This window comes from Molossus molossus, unplaced genomic scaffold (genome assembly GCF_014108415.1).
Source record: "Molossus molossus isolate mMolMol1 unplaced genomic scaffold, mMolMol1.p scaffold_m16_p_12, whole genome shotgun sequence".
NCBI lineage: Eukaryota > Metazoa > Chordata > Mammalia > Chiroptera > Molossidae > Molossus > Molossus molossus.
Genome location: NW_023425347.1, coordinates 55,873,758 through 55,899,321, shown reverse-complemented (window position 1 = coordinate 55,899,321; position 25,564 = coordinate 55,873,758). Strand labels below are relative to the sequence as shown.

The 25,564-nt window shown below is 44.6% G+C and overlaps 1 protein-coding gene across 2 annotated transcripts in view; it reads left to right on the top strand.

The window, feature by feature from the left end:
- ROR1 (receptor tyrosine kinase like orphan receptor 1) overlaps positions 1–25,564 on the top strand; it is a 378,939-nt gene that overhangs the window by 194,482 nt on the left and 158,893 nt on the right. Inside the window, exon 2 of one of the 2 annotated variants that reach the window (XM_036256134.1) lies at positions 24,556–24,627. In XM_036256134.1, coding sequence (XP_036112027.1) covers positions 24,556–24,627 — 72 coding nt within the window. Of the gene's footprint in view, positions 1–24,431; positions 24,628–25,564 lie in introns of those variants that run through there. The other variant, XM_036256133.1, reaches the window with a different exon arrangement.

Genomic DNA, 25,564 nt, shown 5'->3' with positions numbered 1-25,564 from the left:
GATGCCTTGGGTCCCACAGGCTCCCGGCCTCTGCTTCTTCCTCAGCTCCGTGGTCTAGTCTGTCCTGGGACATGGGGTGGTGCTGGGGGCCCAGAGGAGGCTGCGGCCCAGGTGGGCCTAACCGAATCCTCCCTGAGGCTGGGGTTGATGCTTATCCTAAAGGCAGGGATTTCTTGTTGGGGTTGTTCTCTCCCCTCCTTGCCTGGAGAGGGATCCCAAGTTGTCTTCTGAAAGGACCAGAAGTTCATCTAATCACACCAACAAATGTAGATCCTGCCAGACACGGCTGAGGCAGGGCTCCCTTGTGAGGTCGTGAGAGCCCGGGGTCTTAGCATCCTTCCGCCGGGCCGCGAGGCCCAGCCTGGTCCCTGCCGGTGGAAAGATGGGTGGAAGGCAGGGAGGCTGGGGCCGGCCTAGGGCTTCAGGTTTGCTCAGAGAGCAGAGGTCCCTGGCACCAATGCGGGGACTCCTGGGCCATCCAAGCAACTCCATGTCCCCGTTCTGGGGCTCTTCACGCGTGGCCCACCCAGGAGGAGTCCCTCATTCCCTCTCTGGGCAACCAGCGCCGGAGAGGGGGGAACACAGCCCACTTCGCCCGATTGGTTTTCAGCACTTTGCTCCCGCAGCCTCCCTCTTGGTCGTCTCTTTTCAGTGATGTTTTGTGCTAGTAGCAAATAATGCTCAAAATAAAAATACATGATTAAATCATTAATAATAATAAAATAATCGGTGACAGGCACAGTCTAATTACTTTAGATAGACGATCTCCGATCATCTGTATAACCTTGTAAATTATGATCCGCAATTGGCAGAAAGAAGCTTGGAAAGGTTGGGAAACCCGTTAAGGGCTGCACAGCTAGAGTATGGAGGAGCACGGAACAGAACCCTATTCTGTTTTCCCGGGATACTTTTCGCTTGACCACATCGCCTATAAAATGGGGATGGTAATAACAGTTGCCCTGCCTGCTTTGCAAGCCTGTGGTGAGGATCAAATGAGACAGTAATTGGGAAAGCACTTTGAAAATTGCAAAGCACTATATAAATATATGGTATTATTCTAATGTATCACTGGCCTACAAAAACACGGCTCAAGCATTTCATTTAGGAGAAGACACACCAGGTCATTATTCAATAAGATAACACCACATGTGACCCTTTTATCATTTGAAGAATGTTTACGAAGTCCACAAAACCAAAGCCATTAGGAAGGTTTTGTTTTCTGGGCAGGCTCAGTAAACTTGGAGCAAGCTCAAGAAGTCTTGAAATAGTCAGGAAGCTAAACCAAAGAGACTGCATTAAGTGTCAGAATTAAATAGCCTTTCACAGACTCTGGGAGTTTAAAATATATGCTTTTGATAAATTGGACTACTCCTAGGAGCCGCTTTGAAGGAGTTGAATCTAAACCCCGCTGGGAGCGATAATAACAGTACAAAATAATAACAACAGTAATTACAACCAGTGGAGTAGTATAAAGCTCACTGGTTATCCAGCCAGACTCCCTGGTTAAGTAGGTATGTAACCTGGGCAAATTATTTAATCCGTGCCTAGTGCTCTTTTTTTCTTTTTTTACTATTTTATATAGATTTGTTTATTAATTTTTAAAATTGTTGGTATTGGAGTGACATTGGTTAATAGCATTTTATAAATTTTAAGTGTACGATTCTATAGTCCATCCTCTGTATATTGCATTGTGTGTCCACCACCCAAAGTCTAGTCTCCTTCTGTCACCATGTATTTGACACCCTGGGCTCTCTTCACCCTCTCCCACCTCCTTTCTCCATGGGTGACCACCATTCCGTGGTCTGTGTCTCTGAGTCTATTTGTTTGTTTTGTTTGTTCATTTGCTACTTTCTGTTTTATATCCCACATGAGTGAAATCATGTGGTTCTTGTCCTTTTCCATCTAGGTTATTTTGCTTAACATGGTAACTTCAGGATCCACCCACATCGTCACCAATGGCAGGACTTCATCTTTTCTTATGGCTGAGTGTTCTTTCGATGGACACATGCACCACATCTCCTTCACGCAGTCATCCACGAAGGACTCTCAGATATCGCCGTAGTGTTCCCACTGGCAAGTGGGAATAACAGTAGTGCCTACCTTGTAAGGATGTTGTGATCATTAAATAAGTAATTGGAACGGTGCCTGGCACATCGTAAGCACTCAATAAAGGTTACCTCGTGCTATTAATATGATTTATTAAGCACATAAAATATTTATGAACAATGCAAGAAGAGAATGTAAAAGATAATGAAATATTCTGCTGTAACCATTAAGCGCCTCCAGTGTGCCAGGTATTATGCCCCATACCTTATGTACATTGTCTCTTTAATCATCATAACAAACACCAGGAAGAGACTTTATCTCCCTGCCCCTCATTTTACAGATATGGAAACTGAGGTCCAAAGGACACTGTATGATCATCTGAATTGCTCTCTAAAAATTCTTTATTCTTTACTACTTCCCTAAACTACCAAAACCTGGCAGCTGGTAGCAAGTCTTCTGCCCCTGGATCCAGCTGATGGATATTGAGTCTGAGGAGGACTACCCAGTGTCCTAAGCGCTGCCCCCACAACTGAGAGGCAGGTAACCAGGGGAAAAGACCCCTCTGGAGTCAATGGCTAAAAGAGGGTGGCCTTTCCACACCTTTGTCAGGGTCCCGAAGCTAATCTGTGATCACACTCTCCACATAGGGCTGTTCCTGAGGCTACTTTGAACAAGATTTTAAGGTTTTAGAAATAATAGAGCGCGAGTGTGGGTCTGGTACTTGGCAATCAGTCCATCAAGCGGGGTTGCTTTCGGACGGCATCATATCAGACTACCACTTTAAAGCCTCCTGTAGCTCCCAATTGCCTCAAAGGAAAAGAGGCTGGTTTCTTTCATATCCGGTCGAGTGGAATAAGTTTGGTCTTCAAGGTCCAGCCAACTCAGGTCTGAAGCCTGGCTCTGTCATCAACCAGCTGCATGACTCTGAGCAAAGATGAGTTTCTCAGAACCACAGTTTATCTCGTCTCCCACACAATGCTTCCCTGCCAGGTTATTGTAAAGATCAAATCAGATGCAAAAGGATGCATCGTACCCCACCCCAGTGGCTACGGTAGGTGATCACCAAACATTAGCTCCCTCCTTTTCCCTTAGCAAGGCACTCGTAATCTTTTCTAAACAGGCCTCAGTCTACTTATTAATAAACTCTCTGTGCCCTAAATAGTTCATGATGACCAAGCTGAAACACGCCATTCCCAAATGTGCCACAGAAAATCATTTATGTGGATTTGCTTAGTTTAACGCCTGGGACAAAATGAGTTCTAAGTAAGGTAGAATGAATGAGGGTGGCCAAATGGGAGGAGAGAGTGGTATTGGGAATGTTTTCTCCCACGGGGTCCCAAGGAAGCCTGTAAGGGGTGGGGCAGGGAATGGGAGGGAGGCATCTGGTCAGTGAGAGACCGCTCTCCTGCTCCCACCCCATCTAAGTAGTTGCCCCCTCCTCCAATCCCAAAGGTAGACCTCAACCAGTCACCTTTACTTTTTTTTATCCTCACCAGAGGACATTTTTGCATTCATCTTCAGATAGAGCGGGAGGGTGAGAGGGAGGAAGAGAGAGAGAGAGAGAGAGAGAGAGAAACATCGATGTGAGAGAGAGATACATTGAGTGGCTGCCACCCACACGACCCCAACGAGGGCCAGGGACAAACTGCAACTTAGCAGGAACCGAACCTGGGACTCTCTGGTCCGCAGACCAACGCTCTAACCCGCTGAGCCAAACTGGCCAGGGCTCAAGCAGTCACCTTTAAAGCTTGATGTCTGTCTGTCCTTTAAGGGTGTCACATAGGATAGGATTAAATTAAGTGCATAGTGATTGCTTTGTGGCTCAGACAGAGAATTGTTCCTGGCTGATTTCTGCGTGGATACTAGTCCTGCGAATGTCATTAGGGTGTTGGAGCTAGCTGCTTCTGTTGACTTCATATTGACTTTCTTCATATCAAACATAAGCTCCCTCAGGAGTTCCTCTGCAGATGGCCATTTAAGGGCCCATGCAGCCTTCATCAGTTGATTTGGGGATTCTTAGGAATGCAGACTCTCCTGAAACTGCATTTAGGACCCAGACTTAAAGTGTATTTTCAAGCTGTTTCTTTTGGTCCGTTTCCACGTGTTGGGTAGCTGGAAATGAACAGATATACAATAGGAAGTCTTTTTGGTTTCATTAGGAGCACATCTTATATTTGGCTATTGTCAGCTCATTAACTGTAATACCTAAGTGAGTTTTCCCACTAATCGAAGCATTCCCCATTAAATGCCAAATGGTTCAGTGTTTAATGGAAATCTTCCTTAATGGATTGCCCACACACCTCCGTCTTCCTAAAGGGGGCTGGCTACCTTTTCTCAGTAAAGCATGGTTAGTCTTGCGAATTATTGGATGGTGTTGCCATAGAGCCCATGCCCACGATCTGTTGAACTCTGGACTAATTGCCCCAAGCTGTTAACTTTTTCTGAGTCCTTGGGGCTCCTCTCTCTTCCCTGAGTACTTTCTAGTTATCTGCCTCCATCTCCTTTCCTGCTCTCAATTTGTTGTGTCTAGTCAGTTCTGGACTGGGAAATCTGATAACTAAGCTTGTGGAAAGTGCATATAAACAGCTTCTGAATGAAGACCTTTTTAGCTTTTCTGAGGAGTAAGAGCTTCACTGCATAAATCTAGGTGGCTCCTCAAAACAGAAAGAGTCCTGACTTGGACCCTACTGTGTCAGGTATTTATTTACCTAGTCTATCAAAGAGGAATCCAATCCCAGTGTTGACCGGGACCTCCAAGGTACTGCCACCTAAATTGTTCTTCAAAGGAGCATGTATAAGACCTTCAGAATGTATTTAATAATTTCTTGTTCACTGCCAGGTACTGAGCTTAGTAAGCATTGGCTGTCTAGACTGACACAGGCCCTACCCCTGGGATGCTGAGCACCTGAGGTGGAAACAATATAGAAATAGATAAGCTTGAAAAACAGAGTAAAGGGGTGCATTCAAGTTCTGTACAGCTCAGGGGAAGGATGAAAGACAAGAGAAGGCAGTTTGCTCCCTCTCTGTCTCCCTTCTTTATTTCATTTATGTCTTTCTCTATTTGTCTCGTTCCTACATCCAATAAACATGTACTCTGCACCAACTCCATTTCTCGCACGGAGATTGTGGTAGTGAATAAGACAGACGTGATCCCTGTTCTAAGTTGGATATTGAAGAATGAATGGGGAGGAGGGGACAGAGGGATGGACGTGGCATCCCAGAACAAAGAGGGACTGAAATGGCGGCATGTGTTTGGAATGTGAGCTGTAATTTAGCGTGGCTGGAGTAACGGGAGACAAGATTATAAAAGACTTTGCCTGCTCTGCTGAGGTCTTTATACTTTATCTCATGTGCAGTAATGGATGCCCAGGGAAGGTTCTAACCAGGGGTTGTTAGAAAAGTGTGGCCAGATGGTGGGTGGATTATGGCATGGAAGATGGACAGCAGCAGAGGAGCACCAAACCCACACCATCTAATAAATTACATGTAATTTTCAACTTCACCTTTAGGCCTTAAATTCTGGGTTTTCTGCCTCAATTACCCAGAATCCATCAATGGCTTTTTTGTTGTTTTTGCCTTTGCTCCCCCCCACCCCCTTGGATTCTGTTACCCAAATCCAAGCAATCAGAACCTGAAGGAGCCACAGCAGGCAGCCCGAGCCTGGGAAGGGGCTGGGAGATGAAGCGGCCTTGGTTTTGCTGTGGAATGATTTCAGCGGGATTTATTAATGACTGAATTGTGCCCCTTCTTGTACTGGCTCTTAGGCCGTATCATGAGGATGAAATGAGAGAATGAGTGCGAAATTCTTAGGCCTGACCCGCAGACACTAAACAAGCAACAGTTGTTTTTAACCAATTTAGCACACTTGGTCTTTTTTTTTTTTGTACGTGCCCCTAGCGGGAAGCGAACCCAGGACTCTCTGGTCCGCAGGCCGACACTCCAGCCACTGAGCCAAACTGGCCGGGGCCACTTGGCTTTTTTTTTTTTTTACCTCTCTCGAGGACATTTTTTCATTTTTGTTCAGGTAGAGTGGGAGGGAGAGAGAGGCAGAGAGAAAGAGAGAGAAACATCGACATGAAAGGGACACATCGAGTGGCTGCCTCCCGCACGACCCCAACCAGGGCTGGGGACAGACCGCAACCGAGGTTCGTGTCCTTAGCAGGAACCGAACCCGGGTCTCTCTGGACCGCAGGCCGATGCTCTAACCACTGAGCAAAACTGGTCAGGCCACTTGGCCTTTTTTTAAAGGTATGTGGACTCTCCACTGATCCTCACTGTTCTATTAGTTCCCAGACTATGGGGATAGGGGAATGTTCATCTTTGTATCATACTGACTTTAATGTAGATTATTTCAGGTATCATATCCTGAGCAGCGATGCAGAGAAACCCATGTTTTCAGAGAGCAGCAGAAATTCAGTTTTAATTGACACTGCGTTTAAACTGGAAGAAAACCTGAGGGCCGTGTTCCTGGAGTTTGGAACCAGAACAACACTGTCTCTGCATCATAAGTGTTCCTCGGGCCCCACGTGGCTGCGGCAGATCCCGCCGGCCTCGGTTTGCCATTTACATCCCTTTGTTTTTATATAAATTGTGCTGTATTAGCATATATTTCACACTGTGACCTAGTGTTCCCCAGATCTTTTAAGCCCAGCTATTTGTACATTAGTCAACGTCAACGGAAGTAAAATCGCAAATTGAGTGCAGACTAGAGCCCCGTTGCCTTGCCCACTCCGTCGTGCTGAAATGGATCCCTTGTTCTGAGAAGATTTGCCGTGAAATACAGTCTATTTACATTAAGGAGACCTCTGTATATTTAAGGCATAATTGTTTCAGGGCCTTCATTAATTCTTAAGCTGCAAGGCCTCGGTTTTCTGTTCTTGTATCTTTTCTATAACAATGGAAGTCAGGGGTTTCCAAAAAAATAACAAATTGGTCCTCATTAAAATGGAGCTGGAAATGGTTTTCTGGTAATATACTTTACAAACAATGAGAGAATCTGATTGTAAATCAACTCCAGGACCCAGCTGTCTCGGGGGCCAGGCTGGGAAGCTCCAGGATAAAAGGTAGTCTGTATTTTTATGGAAAAATAAAACATTTTTTTTACTTCTGTAATTGATGAAGTGCTTATCTTGTCAAGAATTTTAGAGTTGGAAGGGATCTCAGAGTTCCTTTAACCCAGCCCCTTCCTGCAATAGTAACCCCTTCCTCAGCATCTCTGACATGTGGGCATCTACTCTCTTGAACGCTTCCAGCCATGGTCATCTCACTACTTTTAAAAAATTTGTGGTTAAATATGCGTAAGATAAAATTAACCATTTTAATCACCTGTATGTGTACACTTCAGTGGCACTAAGTTCAGTCACACTGTTTCATAACCATCATCTCCATCCATCTCCAGAACTTTCTCATCTTTCCAAACTAAAACTCTACCCATTAAGCAGTAACGTTGCATTCCTTTCTCCCCCTCGACCTCTGGCAACGACCGTTCTACTTTATATCTCCATGAGTGTGACCACTTCAGGTATCTCATGTAAGTGGAATCATATCATATATGTCCCTTTGTGACTAGCTTATTTTACTTAGCATACTGACCTCACGGTTCATCCTTGTTGTAGCATGTGTCAGAATTTTCTTTCTTTTTAAGATTTAATAATATCCCATATTTTGTTGATCTGTTAATTGAAAACGGGTACTTGGGTTGCTTCCCCTTTGGGGCTCTTATGAGTAATATTGCTAGGATCATGGTGTGTGTACAAATGCATGTTTTGGTCCACGCTTTCAGTTCTTTTGGAAATACAGCATATACCTCCAGAGTAGAGTTCCTGGATCATATGGCAATTCTATATTTAATTTTTTGAGGACCTGTATATCATTTTCCACAGTGGCTATACCATTTTACCTTCCCAGTAGCAATTAACAAGTGCTCCAAATTTTCTATGTCCTCAATTATACTTGTTATTTTCTGGCGTGTGTGGTTCTTTTTAACTCCTTTTAAACAGTATGATATAAGTCTAAGAGCGTGGACTTTGGCTTTAAAGCCTGGCTCAGCCATACAGTAGGTGTGTGAATTTGGACGAACTATTTAATCTTTCTGTGCCTCAGTTTATTTTGGGGGTATAGTTGAATAATAAAGGAGATGCTGATCATAAAATTATGAGGATGAAATCAGACAAGTCATTCAAAAACAACTTAGTTCAGTGTCTGAAAATATTAGGCTATCACTGAATATTTGCGTGCTCTCTCTTTTTTTTTTTTTTCTTCTTCTTATCATTGATTAGTCTGTTCTATTTGAGGCCCACTCTAATTGTTAGATTATCTTCTTCATTTTCAATTAAAACCTGCTTTGCTGTAATTTCTGTAACTTGTGTAACAGCTGTAACAGAATTCATCCGTCCTGCTTCTGTTCTTTATAACCTCACAGAATAAATCATATCTTCCTTCCATGTATCACCTCTTTGATATGTGAAAGCAGCCTACAGTCATTCATTAGTCTTTTCTTTGGCCAACAATTCTGGGTTCCTGTAACTGTTTCATAAGTGATATGGTTTCTAGATCTCTCATTATGTGTCTGAAGTGATTCTGAACTGCAGTCTGTCTGGTAGAAGAGAGTAATTAGAAATTTCATTCTCTTTCCCACTCTTTTGGTTTTATTCCCTTGCAAGGATATTCATACGCAAGAATGAGTGTGTGGATATTGGTGAATAAGTTCAACTAAGCTTCCCTTCATTTCTCCCCGGTGTTTCCTCCTCATCGCTCTGAATGCCTGGTGTCTATAGCACTGGCTTTTATTCCGTTGGGAATTAGTCTTGCATCATTTCAGATTGTCTCCATTTGTTTTCTCTCTCTTAGCTGTCAGCTCCTTCGGAGGGAGCAGGTAGCTCCTGGTCCTATATACTTTATCTTAGCCCCACCAGCGACCGGAGGGCACAAGGGCCATACTTCTGAAATAAAATTGAGTTGCACTCTTAGACTTAGAGCCGTCTTCTGGCATAGTCACAGTGTCACTGGATTCATTGAGGGCCTTGGCTGGAGGATAGGCCTTCTCCACTGTTGAACACCTGAAGACTTGCCCAGGGAGAGAAAGCTGGGGTAGGAGGGTATTTTGGCTGAAACTGCAAGAAGCACTTTGAACTTGAGTCTACAGACATGAAAGTCTGGGGAGGGCTTGCTTCACCCCACCCCACCCCACCCTGTGTAACTCACTGACTCTCCAACGCCAAGGTACATGGCCAGTTCCCAAATCTGCCCTTGGAACAGCTGCTGCTCTTTTTGAAAGTTCCTGAGTAGTTGAAAGTATTTCCCATATTTCTGATGTGGATGCCTAACTCTAAATTTCTTTTCTTTATGAGCTCTTTGACATCCAAGGAGACACTTTGATGTTATTATGAACCATTTTACCTTGAAAAACAAAATCCCAGACCTGTTTCCCAGAGAAGGGGAAGTTGTATTTTTGTCAAGGATAAAACACTCGAATGGTACTTTCTCCCAGCAACTCAGCTGTGTGTTTGAAAACTTAGTTCCTCATGTATCATCCTCCCAAGCACATGTCATATGTTTACATAAAATAAAAAGGTAAAAGCCAGATTCTCTTCCTTTCTTAAAAAAAGAAAAAAAAAAAAGTGAAGGGGAAGGGAGAATAACTCATTTTCTTGGCATTTTAATAGAGTACCTGGAATCTTCCTAACATAAGGCACTATTATAGTTGAAAGGTGTGTTAAAACTGTGTAAACTAAAATCCCTGTCTTTAGTAAAGGACTGGTAGAGTCACTTACAATTGACGTACGTGAACTTTATGGCATGAGTTTTGTGACTTCTGCTTTAACGCTCAGAACATTGAAAAGTATTTATCTATAGTTCACAGCCGTTTTTCAAACATTTGGGATAGTTACATTGCTGGCACACAGCTAAATAAGGTCTGATCTTGCCAAGTCAAGGCAATGTAGCCACTTCTTAGTTTGGCTGCTTATGCATTTGGGATGGTGCCACCCATGCCTGGTGACGAGCATCCCAGCACAGGCATTTTGTACCTCGGGGGGTAGAAAGCCAGCCAGTCACCAGTGCGTGCGAGGGAGGGGCAACTCTTCCTCACACCTGTGGTCACCATTGTCTCCTTGGGCTGTCTTGGTTCACCACGTGGAGATTTCACTTTGTTACATTGTTTGTGATTTAGTTGCTATTTCCATTGAGATCTGCTTACCTGGGAAAGTTTGCAGACATCGGGAGTTCATGTTTTTCCGTTTCTTTAAGGTAAAGAAAGGAAGGCCTAGGACAGCCTTTGCACAAAGAAGGGACATTCTAAAGAGGGTTATGGCTGCTGGTAACCTCGAAGTGTTGGGATAGCCATCTACCATCACCAACATGCTGTCGTGAAACCGGATGACCCTTCTCTCCACTATGTCACCTTTCTTGCTTGACTACCTCTACCTCTCACCTTCCACGTCCTGGGGGGAGGGCGGAGGGGGGCATTGTAAGCCAGCTGGAAAGGAGGGTGTGGATAGCAGTGCCTGTCCACTGTGACCAAAACAGCTTGACCTTATATGCTAACATTCCACTTCTGGGGAGAATTTTTTTGGATACGTTTTTTGGTTTTGTGAACTTTTCAAACAACACAAACCTTGTAGATGTCAGAGTTTATAATGTAAGTACCGTATAATACATTAAAAGCCAGAGACTGGAACAAATATCCCCGTAATAGGTTAATTATGTCATGCAGATTTCTGCTCAGGGTATTTGTGTTTCAAGAGATGGAATATATACACTCAGCCTAGTAAAAAGATTTAATTAGTGATGGTTTAATTAGTGACCGTGGAGTTGGGGACAGAACCCCTTTTTAGCAGTGACTTTTGATGTATCACTCTTCCAATCTCTGGTTTGGTCACAATTAAATGGGAACAATGACACTTCAATATAGGTCTGTGAAAACATGTATCCGTGTGCTTTGGGAACTCTCACTGATATTTGGAATGTTACAGTGTGATTGTTCTGTTAGTTAATATTGCATTTGCTGAAGTCTGCCTCCTCCCATACTGTGTGTTCTACTCACTGCCATCATGGCTGCCCCTTATTAATTAATGTCTACTAGTCTCCTACCCACTCTGAGGAGTGCCATGGAGTCCCTTAACACACTGGGCACACCTCAAGAGGGACACCCATCGTACGAAGGAGGAATCATTGAGTACTTTTTTTTTTTAACTCTCCTGTTTTGCACGTGTATATTTATACAGTCATGCACCACATAACAGAGTTTGGTCAATGACATACTTGACCAAACTTTGTCAAGGCCACATGGTCCCATGAGAGTATAGTGGAGCTGAAAAATCCCTGTCACCCAGTGACATTGCAAGTTGCAGCACAACACAATACTCAAGTATTTGTGTCACCACTGGTGTAAACAAGCCTACTGTGCTGCCCGTTGTTTAAAAATATAGCTCATACGATTATGGACAGTACAGAATACTTGGTAATGATAATCAATGACTGTGTTACTGGTTTATGTATTTACTATACTATACTTTTGATTATTATTTTAGAGTATACTCTTTCTACTTATTAAAAAAAAACAACCAGTTTGCTGTGACACAGTATGCTATGTTACACCAGCAGCAGCCTCGTGTACGTCACACAGGCTTCTAACCAGGAGCAAAGGCTGTACCATCTGGGTTTGTGTACGTGCCCTCTGTGATGCTCCACAATGATGAAATCGCCCAGCGAGGCATTTCTCAAACACATCCCTGTCATTAAGCAGCATGTGACTGTACATGTAAGACTGTATGTACAGAGTAGTGTATGCATATACATATTATATACATTACATATTATATATACCCACAAACATTAAAAGAACACACAAGCATTGTTTTCTTTTTACACAAATGATATTTTGCTATATCCATGAGCAGTACTTTTCTTATTTTTTTATCTTGAGGATATATTTTGGTGACTTTTTTCTCCAAATCAGTACATACCTAGCTTCTTTATTCTTTTGAAAGTTGCATTGTATTCCATTGTACATTTCAGATAGGCCCCAGTTTATTTAACCGGTCTCTCTGCTGGTGGACAAGTAGTTTCCGGTCTTTTTCTGTGATAAATACTACTACATTAAACATCTTATATAAACATCATTTCATACATGTCTGAGGACCTCTGTAAGATAAATTCCTGAGAGTGGAATTGCTCTTCACAGAATATTTGCACTTAAAATTTTCATGGATAAGTTTTACCAATTCATACTCCTACCAATATGAGGGTCCCTGTTTCCTCAAATTCCTCTCAATACAGTGAATTATCAAGCTCTTTTTAAACTTCTAATCTGATTGGGGAAAATACATCTAATTGACATTTCAATTGGTATTTCTTATGTTATCAGTAAGCTTAGCATGATTTCAATGCATTTGAGAGCTGTATATATTTCCTTATCTATAAATTGTCTATTCATTTCCTTTGCCCACTAATCTATTGTACTCTTGGATTCTTTTTTCCCTCCTTGCTTATTTGTGGGAGCTTTTGCTCACTATAGTATGGCAGCTAGCCCTTTGCTTTTGGGTTCAGATAATTTTTCTTCCCAGTTTCTCATGTCTTTTGATATTATTTTTGCCTTTTTTTCTTGTAGAGCAATTTTAATGCAATCAATTTATCTTTCTTTTTATGGCTTTTCAATTTTGTGTCAAACTTTGAAAGCCCTTCCCACCCCAAGATTGCTAAATAATTTTCTCCCATGTGCTGAGGGTACACTTGCTTGATGGGGAGCTTGAGGCAGCAGGCCCGGAATCCGAGGGCGGCCGAGAAGGCCTGGAGAAGAGGGAGATTGTCTAATGGATGATGTCACAGCATAGGACCTAGACTGTCACGTCAAGGGACGAGCAGCGAAAAGGATCAGTTGGGTTGCGTCTCTTTCCCATGTCATTCCACCAGTTGCAACACCTCTCCCCAAATACCTGGGTCATCCCTGACTGAAAATGGATGGCCTCATTCCATGTGGATACCTTCTCTGAGCAAAGCAGCTATTAAGAACATTCTCTTATCAGCCGGAGATCAAGTAGCCCATGTTGGTAGGTGACACGCATGAGCACATAGGCCGCCCCATCCATCACGTGCACAGTAGCATCGGCCGTTCCTGTTCACTGCAGTTGAGTAGGAGGGTCTCCTGAAATACTGCTGTTTGACAGCTCTGGGAAGAGGAGGAGCCCCCCCTTTCACATAAGAGGACCTCTTGATCAAATCCAAAGCATGGTCTTGCGTCGTCGTGAAAAGTTCCCATGCCTGCAGCCACAAATACCACGGCTGCCGAAAGGCTGCAGGTTGAATGACATTTCAGACACCCGGGAACCAACTCAAACTGTTTGCCTCAGGTTTGAAAACCAAAATAGTCTTGGCAGATTGATGTTGGAAGAGAATAGTCACAAAATGAACTACGTGCAAAATTATTTTTCTCTGATCATGCTAAGAAGACAATGAATAAAATGTATACCGAAGGAGATAACGACCAAATCACCAATATGGAGTAGCAACTGCTGTTTGTTGAGCTGTGTGTTTGTGCATGCTGCATCATCATTTCTTCCAGATCATTGCTGGAAAGAAATCCTGCACTTCTGCATCTCTTAAATCTGATCAAACGAGCCACCAGATGGGGCCCTGTCAGAGGAGGGTGGCTCACTCCAGCAGGCGGTTCCCTGGGCTTCGCAGCAGTGTACGGAAGCTCCTCCCCCATTTGTCTGTTGCCTTTGGTTTCTCCAACTTATTTCCGCATGCACAAGAACAGTTTACATTTGGTCCATTTATTTAGCGGAAAGACTGTGGGCTTTGGAATCAGAAAGACTGGATTCAAATCTGGGCCCTTTTACTCTATGGCTTTAGGCTCCTTCCTAACCTCATTGAGCCTTAGTGTTCTCATCTGTCAATGGGTATCTTGTACCCACAAATAATGTTGTGTAACAAACCACCCCAAAACGTAATGACCAGAAACACCAAGCATTTGTTTGTCTCATGAGTCAGTGTGTTGGCTGGGTGTTTCTTCGGTCTGGACTGGGCCAAGCTGAGCTTGGCATGTGCTGTGAGCCAAAGCAAGTCGCAAGGCCGGCCAGCTTCCGGCGGGGGACGTGGACTCCATCTCTCGTGGGAAGAGCTGCGAAACACTTTGGACACAGGGAGGAATGAATTGTGGCCCTTTTGCAGTCTACCTCATTACCTTATATGAATGAACGTGATCATCTATGGGGACTACAGCTATTCTATCACCGATACATTCAGAAAACATTTGTTGAGGCCTTCCGTGGGGACAGTGCAACATTTGATGCTGTGGGTAATGTGGAGATCAGTGAAACGTCATCCCTCGCCTCAGGAACCAGACACTCTACGCAAAGAGACACTGAGGCAGTGGCAGGTCACCTTACAGTGTGGGACAGGTCTCAAGAGAGAAATAGATAGAAGACCACAGACTCTCAGCAGAGGGAGGGATTAAACTAAGAGGCTCTGGGAAGCGATTCTTGTCCCAGCTAAGGCTCTGCTCAGTGTTTCCCTCTACTTAATTTTAATTATTGATCTCCCCAGGCTATCAATAATGACATGGTTCAGGAAACCCAGTCCAGACGGGTAAAGCATTTTAAACTGGAGCAATTTGAGGCAAATTTAAGTGTTTGAAAATTGCCAGCCTTCTCGATCCTACATGCCCAGGCTTTTGTGGCTGGACCCAAACCATCTCACTATCCTGCAAGATAATAGTAATCCTCCACAATTTACCTCTCTGGTTAAAATAATTTCCACTAATGCAGGAGTCTCTCAATCCCATTAATTTAAACACTTGGTTCCTAGGGATAGCCAGAAGGTACAAATTATGCTTTCAATAGATTTCTTTTTCTAAAGACAGTTCTTTTTTAAAATGTTACTCCTTACTCTTAGGAACCTTGAAATGATTGAATTAACAGCATGCTAGAGGGAATTAGAAAAAAACAAACAAACCTTAAAACTGGGGAAACGGCTTCACCAGCAGCGGACTGGAGCGCCTGCCCGGAGCTGGGTTCGGGCGGGGAGGCCGTTCCGTTCTCCAGGCATTGATGACAGGCTGGGGACATGAGACAAGTCCTCTGGCCGAATCTGGGTTTCTTCAACTCTAGTCTTGGACCTTGATCCTTCGCAAGTGGAAGTCATGAGCTAATGTCGGAAAAATGTTACCTAAATACAAGATGCTGGTATTACTCTAAGGTGCTTGGAATCTTCATAGCTTCTTCAACCGCATCCAAAGTGGGCTTCTGTTGTCAGTACTATACTCCGCTGAGAATCAAAGCTGAAAGGGGTTTTGTTTTCTCCCCTCTGTGATTAGAGCGGGGTGACTGTACGTGTTTAGAGTGTGCCCCGTGTGCACATTGAGGGGAGAGGCCCACAACCAGGACTCCTGGCCATGGAGAGCCTGTGAGCCTGGATGCCGGGTACCATGGTACTGCCCTGCTCTTGACAGGATGGTTTTTCCCCTCAAGTCTAATCGGCTAAACCATTGCTCAGCCGATTAAGAGAACTTTAGGTTAAACATAAATACTTGGCTTTGAAAGACACTCAGGAGGTACCAATTTTGTCCTTGGTTAATATACACTGGGCCCTCTCAATATTGAGGATGCTGACCACTTTGGGATTTTATGACAAAAACAAGAATTTTAGTCTGCCAACCCCCTTTATCCTACCTGGATTCTTCAATGACATTAAATTTCTCAGTTCATTTAAAACTTTTTTTGTGTGTGTGTGGGCATATTCTTATTTGAAGAACAGTACTAGGCTGGTTATGTAAGACTCACCTAGAGAGATTTAATTGTTTTGGGATCGCAGGTCCAAGAATCTGTATTTGTTTAATCAACTCCCCAGCCAGGAGCGTTCAATACCCTTCAAGCTGTATCTGTGGTAAGTAAAAACATTTTGCCAGATAATGATACCTACTATTTTGATGAAGGTGGCCATGGACTGGGCTCTGAACTGATCTCCAAATATTTTCCTAGTTAATGAAAGGGCATTCCTGTTACCCCCAGTTTAGGAATGAGGAACAGAGGTTTCGGGGTGTGAAGTAATTTGTCCAAGGTCATAAGTTAGTATGTGACAGAGCCGGGATATGGGCATGACTGACTCTACAGTCAACACAACACCTTTATCTCTGCTGTGCGACCTCCCTTCTAGCCTGTTCCAGGATCATGTGGAAACAGGCGAGGACACAGAGGAAGCATGAGACATGATCCTTGCCCTTGTAGGAAGTTTACTGTCTAATCACAATGAAAGGAAGAACACTTACTGATGGCTAGAGGACACGTAGACCATGGAATTAAGTGCAAGTTGTAAGGTAGAAAATAGAATAATTCCAGGGTTTTTTTTTGTCTCTTCAGTAGAAAACTGAATGTCACTGCATTAGGAGATTCATTTCATTTTGCTGTTGAACTGTATGTTGTTTTGCTGTATTTCTTTCTTTTTTATTTTAAAGTTTTTCCCCAATTTTATTTTTTTTTATCCTTACCCAAGGATATGCATTTATCTTCAGGTAGAGCAAAAGAGAGAGAAACATCGATATGAGAGAGACACATTGAGTGGTTGCCACTGACATGACCCCAACCGGGGCCCAGGGTCAAACTGCAACTGAGGTATGTGCCCCTAGCAGGAACCGAACCCGGGTCTCTCTCGACCACAGGCCGATGCTCTAACCACTGAACCAAACTGGCCAGGGCTGTTTTGTTGTGTCTTAAACATAGTTTCAAACAGGAGTTTTCTACTTGAGGTTCAAACACAAGAAATATTTTATTAATGTCAACATGAGACTGTTTCAAAGAGATGAAATTTGTGCATCGAATATTCTGTTTTAAATATTTCATTTCCTTCTTGATCCGGCTGGAGTAGGAGTCATAGCCTGTGCACAGTACCACGTTGAACAGTCTGGAGGCAGGTGTAAATTAGAAAGGTAAAAGGACTGGAAATGTAGACCCTCTTGGACAGGTTAGACTAACCCTCCGGGCCTAGCAGATAGTTACATTGCTGACGGGATAAAAGCACAAAAGACCCGGTCCTGGGTGAAGAGTCGGTTTAGGAAGTTTGCAGGGCTAGAGCCAGACCCCTGGGCAGGGAGGGGCATTCCCTGTTCCCAGAGGAGGACGCTGCAGTGGAGTTCTGCAGGCAAGGGTGTTACGGCAGGTGAAGAGATACCCACTGTAGAGTTCTCAGCTCTTGGTTCCCTTTTTCTTTGCCCCCAGGAAAAATCCTGTTTTATTCAAAGAAGGAAATTAGATTATCCAGCCTTTCTGTGCCCATCTAAGTATCTGGCTCTCCAGAAGCCAACTAAGTTTCATCACCAAAATCTTTGGTCAGGGCAGGACCCTCCAAGACTGCTAAGTCACTCTACCCCCTCACCCCACCTCCACCCCGTGCACAGCATTTGTCATACTCTATTTTAATTCTTTATTTAATTCTCTGTCCCTGCCACACAATGAGCTCCATGATGTAAGGAACAGTCTTGATTTTGCCCACCATGACATCCCAGCACCTAGAAAGCACTTAGCTAGTTTGGAAGACAGCAGGTGCTCAATAAATACTTGTTGAATGAATGAATAAATGGATGAATGGATGAATCAATGAACAAATGCATGAACATAATAACATGAAATTCCAGTTGAAAGTAAGGAGTTTTAAAAGAAATCCTTTCTGCCCTGGCCAGTTTGGCTCAGCGGTTAGAGCGTCAGCCTGCGGTCTGGAGAGACCCGGGTTCGGTTCCCGCTAAGGGCACGTACTTCGGTTGCAGTTTGTCCCCGGCCCTGGTTGGTCGTGCGGGAGGCAGCCACTCGATGTGTCCCTTCACGTCGATGTTTTTCTCTCTCTCTCCCTCCCACTCTATCTGTACAAAAAATGGAAAAATATCCTCGGGTGAGGATAAAAAAAAAAAAAAAGAAATCCTTTCTGCCCTGGCCGGTTTGACTCAGTGGTTAAAGCGTCGGCCCACAGAACAATGAGTTGCAGGTTCGATTCTGGTCAAGGGCACGATTCGTCCCTTGCTCTGGTTGGGGTCATGCGGGAGGCGACCAGTCGATGTGTCCCTCTTACGTTGAAGTTTCTCTCCCTCTCTCCCACTCTCTTTGAAGACAAATAGAAAAATATCCTCGGGTGAGGATTTAAGAAAAAAAAAAATCTTTTCTAGCCATCTAGCTCTCCAAAGTTCCATGCTAACACACTGTGGCTTTAGGAAACGCCCAGTACAATTGAACTGCTTTCCCGCTGTGTACAGAACTTAACCAAGACTTCATTTGTTTTGCAAGAGTCAAGAAGAAACTCTCGGGCTGTCATGGAATTGCAGCTAGGAAAGCATCTTTCTTGGGCCTCTTGTTTCTTGTGAGTGACAGGTGACAGTGACTTGGCCAGAGACAGTTACAGAGTAATAGGCTTTTACTACCAAATGGGTTATAGACTAGGAAGTGAGAGTGTGTGGGGGCCATACAAAAGACAAAATTAAACGGCAAACCCTAGAAGATAAAGGCGGCTGACACGACAGGATGAATAAGAAGGAAAAATTGCCAGAAGGCACTTTTGAGGGGAAACACATATAGGAAGAGCAGCCAAGTGGAAACCAGAGGAAAAGCGTGAAGTCTGTCGGTGTCGCTGGAACTCTAAGGTGTCCGCCGCACCCGAAAGGGAAGGAAATGAAACCTCTGTAGGAGATAAGCCCGACTTCTGAGCTAATTTGCCAGCATGCCTCCTTTCTTCTTTACTCTGTCTTTGCCGGCTGGTTCTGACGCCAGAAATAAATGAATTCTTTTGTTGCACTAGGGCCCCACTGAGTGGCACCGCGGGTGCATGAGGGCTTGCTCACTTTGGATCCATTCACTGGACTTCTCCTTGGGGAATATTCAGGTTCGAGCCATTTCGAAGTTTCTGTTAGGACTTTGCACTGGCCCTAAGAAGATCCTGTCTTCCTAGTAACTAGCAGGGATGTTTCCTTTTTGTCTGTAAGAAAAAAACAAAAATGAGAAGCCCTGGAACTTTGAAATTACTGTTTGTTTACCTGTTGGGGAAAGTTGCTACTGTGTAATCGAGTCTGGCCATTATGGAGCTGTTTGCACTTCTGCTAATGTGCCATAGTGTTTCTGATACACAGCCTCTTCTCAGATGGAACAGTGCAACAGTCTTTCCCATGCCCTGGTCCTTCGGTTCCCCCTCCCCAGTCTGGAGGACGTACTGTTTCTCTCTGCTGCCACGGGAGGAAGCTGGGTGAAGGGTACCTTGGGCCTCTCTGGTCTTTACACACCCTTTTGATTTCTTGTGTAGACATTTCCACCCACTCTCCCCAAGTTCTGGATGGACTACAAGGTCCTAGCAGCTTGTCTGGGCCACTGGGGGAAGTGTTTCCACCCCCTTCCCACAGATGGGGGACTGTCCCAGGCTCTAGTGAAGGCTTTCGGCAAGAACCCAGAATTCCTCTGGCCACAGCTCTGCTTTTCAGAGGAGCAAAGACCGCAGCCCCCAGCCCAGAGGCACCTTCTGCGTCAGCTTCTACTTGCTGTTCTCTCCATTTTGGCACCCGAGAATGTCCCTTTCCTTCTATCTCAGCTGTGCGTTGTACTTTTTCTTGCCATATTTTATTCAGTAGTCTGGGTGTCTTTGGTTGGGAGGAATGACTCATGGGATGAGGAGTCTGTTTCCGGCGGTTTCCACGGTTGCCCTGTGACTCTGTTTATTTCTGTGTCCCTTTACTGCTCTCCCAATAGACTGTGAGTTCTTGATCATTGTTAGGGGCCAGGTCAAGCTTTTTCATCCCAGTTCTTACACCGGGGAAGTGCCCGCACCCATGTGTGTCAGAGGCGTGAATGAGTGTGTGAATCCCTAGAGTCCCATGGAAGAGAACCCAAGTATGATAGTGTCCAGTAAGATCGTTTTCAAGACTATTTCTGTGTCATCTTGGTGTTTTGTGTAACATAATTCCTTTAAATTCAAGAACTGCGAGTGATCTGAAATATTAATTTAGCAGATTTAAAGAAATAAACAGTATTTCCGGGGGGGGGGGGGGCTGCGTTTAAGTGGGATCGAGAAGTGTTTCTCTCCTCCCTTTGTGTTGCCCACAATCCTATTTAGGTTTTAGAATTAGGGAGCCAGGCACGGATGGGGGAGGAGTGTAGCCTCTGGTACTGGTTGTCAGACTGTGTTCCTCAGAGCTTTGAGTTCACAGGGTCCTCTGGGCTGAGGGGGGCTTAGGTCCGAGAGCCAGTGAGTACACCTTTCAGCCGCCACCCCACCCCATTTTGGCAGTTTGAGACACCCTGGCTCTGCCTGCAGACTGGCTGGGTTTGATCACAGCCCCCATCCCCCACCCCAACAAGCTAAGTAGGCAAGTCCCTTAGTATGTCCTGCTCAAGTTCTCCGATCTTGGAGGGAAGATAAGGTTGGAACCTACCTCATGGAATTGCTGAGAAGATCTCTGAGCGCAAGCAGAGCCTCGTAGACACTGAGGAAACCTGGAGAACGTTTTTCCTCCCCTTCAATTTCTTCTAGATAGAAAAATGACCAATACCACAAGTTTTGATATATTTTTTAAAAATTTCTTTCTTCAACACATTAATGGCTCTGCCTCGTTTAAGGAAAGGCACTGGGGTAGCCCCCGTTCCTTCCCTCTGCTTTGTGACTGCTGGGTTGGATGCTTCTGTCATGAGTACGCTGGTCTGTGCCCACGTAACCTCACGTGTCACTGGATCGGACACAGGATGTGGCGTGGCGGGGTGCTCTTTGGAAGAGCTTCTACATCCTGTGAGTGTTGGGGCTTTACCTGCCAACGGCTGAGATGAACCAGGAACCCTTTTGGAAAGCACAAGCTTTTATCAATGAGGAGGATTCAAGGCGTCCCCCCACCCTTCCCTCCAAATAACACTCCCACTGTTCAGGCCTGAATACCAAAACCGTATGGTTCGCAGAGTCGGTGCCAAAAAGTCAATCGTCAGTGAAACTGCAGAGATAATAGCGCCTATTGATCAAATCGGGAGAAGAATGGTTTGCCCTCCCCCAGAGGTCAGGAAAGATAAGAGCTGGAGTTTTCTAAAACATGCTCGATTTGCCCAAATTGGATCAAACCACATAAAACACTTATGTTCTTAGAGAACTGGTGACCAATTCAGGAAAACCTCACAAAATGAAAAGATTGCTTTGGATTAGTAAGGCATGTGAAATAGAATCTTTCTCAAAGCATGGCCTGTGTGTTCCTTCAGACCCAGACAGTCACGTAGCAGCTAACCGGAGTGTGTCCTCGTAGACTCGGGATGGCTGCGACCTGCCGTACTAGACGGGAGGCAGGAAAGACTCTGAGTGTCCATTCTGTGCTGGGCACTGGACAGGTCCCTTTTCGTCCATTATCTAATTTAATCCTTAACTGCAGTCCTGTGAGATGCCTGTATTGTCCCCGTCTTATAGAAAAGCAACTTTCTCATGGTCACAGAATTAGTCAATGGCAGAATTTAGTATTTTAATCTAGGTGTCTGTTTCCATTAAATATCGTACTGTGTCCTAATTGACACATACTCATTTGCTGTTACCACAATAATTGCACACAAAGAGAGCCCACTGGTCTGGTATTAAATAGTCCATCCTTTAGCCATGGTGAGGACTGGAGAGGAGCTGAATCCATCTGTGGAGACACTACAGGGTCAAGACCGGGGGTCCTCTCTCTCTGACGCGGCTGCGGACCCTGGAATTAATGGAGGTCAAGTTGAGATGTGCTCAGATTTTCTCACTTAAAGTTCAACTTTCCTTTTGGCGGGGGTTGGGGGGGTGAGGGGTGGGGAGACCTTATTAGACATTATTTTTGTGAGGGGAATGACTAATACTAAACTTTTCGCAGAAAATAATCAACCTTTCAAAAAAAATGTGGCCTCAAGATAATATTTTTCAGAGGGAGATTATTCATGTTTTTAAACATTTTATCTGTTTTTATTATCGTTGTATCTGAGAAGCCGAACATGTGGTTATCGAAAGGAACCGAGCTTGAGGCCGAGAACAACATTCCTCGGAATCATCACAGTCCCTTTAATGAGCTTGTGAATTGCAGTGATCTCTGCTGTAGCCCACGCACTGAGTGGTGATTATTGTCCAGGGACACGTGGGGACAGTTTCACTGTTCACAGTGCCAAGAATCTCTTCGTTTGTCATCAGTCCTAAATTATCTTTAATCAGCAATTCAAACTCTGGTTAGAAAAACCAAGTGACATACAACTAACTTTCTGTAAAATTAGTACTGCAAAATGAAACCTCTATGGCCGGCAATTGAACGGTGAGCAGCAGTAAGATGAAGCTATGAAAATATCGAATGTAAATGTTGTCAAGATCTGTCTGCATCCCACCACTTCCCACCCTGAGCGTTCAGGCCTGAAATGCCGCCTTGGCCCCAGTGCTGGGGCTCCCCAGCTCCCCGAACTCCGGGTGTTGGAGTGCCCGATGAACCTTTTTCTAAGGCCAGCCGCAGTGGCCAGTGCTACTGTGAACAAGGGGCTTTTCTTCAAAGAGCCAAAGGGGGTGGCAGCGGCGAGGGTGCGGGGGGGCAGAGTGGACCTGTGGCTAGGGCCTTGCTCCAAGCGCCCTGCAGTGGGGACATGAGCGCCTCCTGGTGAAATCACCTGCACGGAGTGCCCGCCCCAGGACGGGGGGGTTGAGAGCAGAAGCACTGCCTTCTGTGTTTGTGTGTAGGAATTTCCTTATTTGGTACATTTTTCTTTTTGGTTTCATATTTTGGAATTTTATGTGCTTTAAGATCCCTGTCATACTGCCAGTCTGACTTCAGGTCCCCTTAAAAGAAATTATGCTTTTTAGGGGGGCGAGGGCTCAGGATGTAGGAGGTGTCAGGGGCCATTTGAGATGGGGAGGGTATGTGTGGTCTCTACTTTCTTTCCCACCTGGACAGGGAAAGAGGCCAGCCAAGGGAGTATGTACAAGCCAAACAGCCCTTTTGTCTGCTGTGCGTGGCAGGTTGATTGAGGACCCAGTAGACAAACTACAAGTGGGCCCCCGCAAGGTCTCGGCAGGTAAACATCCTGTCCTTGGCAAAGCTCACTGACAGTGGCGTGTGGCGTCTATGGCCATATGGCAGACAGTCCCCATCAGCAAATAAGGAAATGTGGAAGTGTGCTTATCTAGGTGAAAAGGTGAAGCGGGACAGAGGTGAGACGAAACAGTGTGGGTTTCACAGGCCTGAGGACGAGGCAGCATGGGCTGCTGGGAATTGTATGAGTGGTGGTCAGACAAAACTGGATTTGAATCCCAATTCCTCCACTTACTAAAATGCACCCTGCGTTCCAACTCAGATCCATTTTTAGTGATTACCTAGAGGACTGTGTTGAAAAGACTCTAAGGCATATTCCAGGTTTACTAGACAAAAGGGCCATAATTAATTAATGATATCTGCACCAGATTGAAGGAAGGGGAATCTAAGCGTGGGTACCATATATCTAATGACCCAGGCTCTGGGCTCTCTGAGATCCTGCACAGCACTTAAGTTGTATAATATTGTATGTGTGTGTGTGTGTGTGTAGACACCACCTAAAGGGAGATTAGTGTAATCCTATGAAAATGTGCTAGTAGGATAGTATAAGGCTTAAATTTTCAAAAACAACAAAATGATCATTTATATTATTATAGTATATTAGTGAGGAGTTTTTAAATCTTCATAGTATATTATATCCTTTAGATTGTTTATTTGCATATTGGTTTTAGTTTATGGTGGCTTTGAAAATTATCTTTTAAGTTTATTTAACCACAGATGATTCTTCGTATTCAAATATTTTCATTTGTCTTGATTAGAAGTTTCAATATAGAGAAACAGGTTTCTCTATGAATATAGATGCTATCAATTCACAAACACAAATGAAATCAGCAGCAAAAGCAATACTGTTCTTTCTTATTTTTCATGGGAAAACTCTTGAATATAATCATCTAAGACTGGTCTTCTAACAAGAAATGGAAGAGTTTATGTTTCATAATGGCTAGTGATTTCTGCAGGCTTGGTTTTTCATTAATGAAACTTAAAAAACTTTTTTTTTCTTTATTGATTATTAGAGAGAGAAGAAAAGAGAGGGAGAGAGAGATAGAAAGATCGATGAGAGAGAACATCGACTGGCTGCCTCCTGCATGCCCTGCACTGGGAATCAGGCCCACAACCTGGGCTTGTGCCCTGACTGGGAATCGAACCAGTGACCTCTTGGTGCATGGATTGACGCTCAACCATTGAGCCACACCAGCCGGGCTCATTAATGAAATATTTGTATTTTAATTTTTAAGCCTGTGCTTCAGAGAAAAAAAAAACTTCAGATGTGGCCTACAGAGTGTCCATCTGGATAGCCTCCGTGAAGCAGGCACCTCCGCCAGGCGAGGGGAGCCGCTGTCACTCGTGAATAAGCTGTGGAATGGCCGCCGTCGCTCTCAGGAGACAGGGCTTTTGCAAATCTCCTGTAATGCTTCTAACAGCCCATAAGTTCCTGTGGTTAATGCTGCCCCTGTCTCTCTCCCCTCCCTTCTTTTTCTTTTCAGAAACAGAGTTGTCCGTCACTGCTGAGTTAGTGCCTACCTCATCGTGGAACATTTCGAGCGAGCTGGACAGAGGTACCAGTGGGGACCCAGTGGGGACACACCGGGGAGCTGGAGGACGGGGGCGTGAGACTCCATTTTGAACCCTGGCACGGCCTACTTTGGAATCAACTGCTTTTTAGATCACTAGAAAGACGTGGGGACCAAAATACATTCCCTGCTTGCTTTGTGATCATTTAACATTTAATGACCTGGAATTCTATTATTTCTGGAGAGGTTCTCGTTCTCTCTCTCTCTCTCTCCCCCTCTCCCTCCCTCCCACCCTCCCTCTCCTCTGTCTCTGTCTCTCTCTCTCTTTCCTTTCCCTTCTTCCCCTAAAATGTTCCACATGGTGAAAGTGCTTCAAGATGTGAAATAGGGTTGTTTCTGACCCTCCTGACACGGCATCTAGTGGGTCTTATTTAGGGGATTTGATTCCGCCTGAGCCCGGATTGATCAGAGCCATTTGCTGGGTGACCTTGTAGAGTGACTATTTGCACTGCTTGCGGGTCAGGGCAGAGCATGTGGAAGGTGGTAATTTGCCAGTGCACACAACTGGCAGCTTCCTCCGAGCGTGTGGGGTGCAGGGTCCTACTAGGAGATTGTTACAGTGTTACTTAAGCCTCACCGCGTGCCAAGCCCTAGCTACTCTGTAGAGGACCTACTACCAGAATGATAAATCAGGACACATCTGAAGCCCCTGCAACTGGCTCACGTTACCTTTCCAGCCTTACTTCTCGTTAGTCCCCTTTATGCATTTCCAGCCAACTTTGTATTTCTTTCTATACAGCCTGTGCTTTTCTGCCCCTCTGCTTTTGTCTCAGCCATTCTTTCCACCTGAATTGCCTTTCCTTCCTCGCCAATGCCCGTCCTCTCCCTTCTACAAGGCTGCACATTACGTCTCCTTCAAGTTTGAGCGTAAATTTATATTAGCCCTAGTCTTACCTAATCCCTGTGCTTTGGAACTCCCATA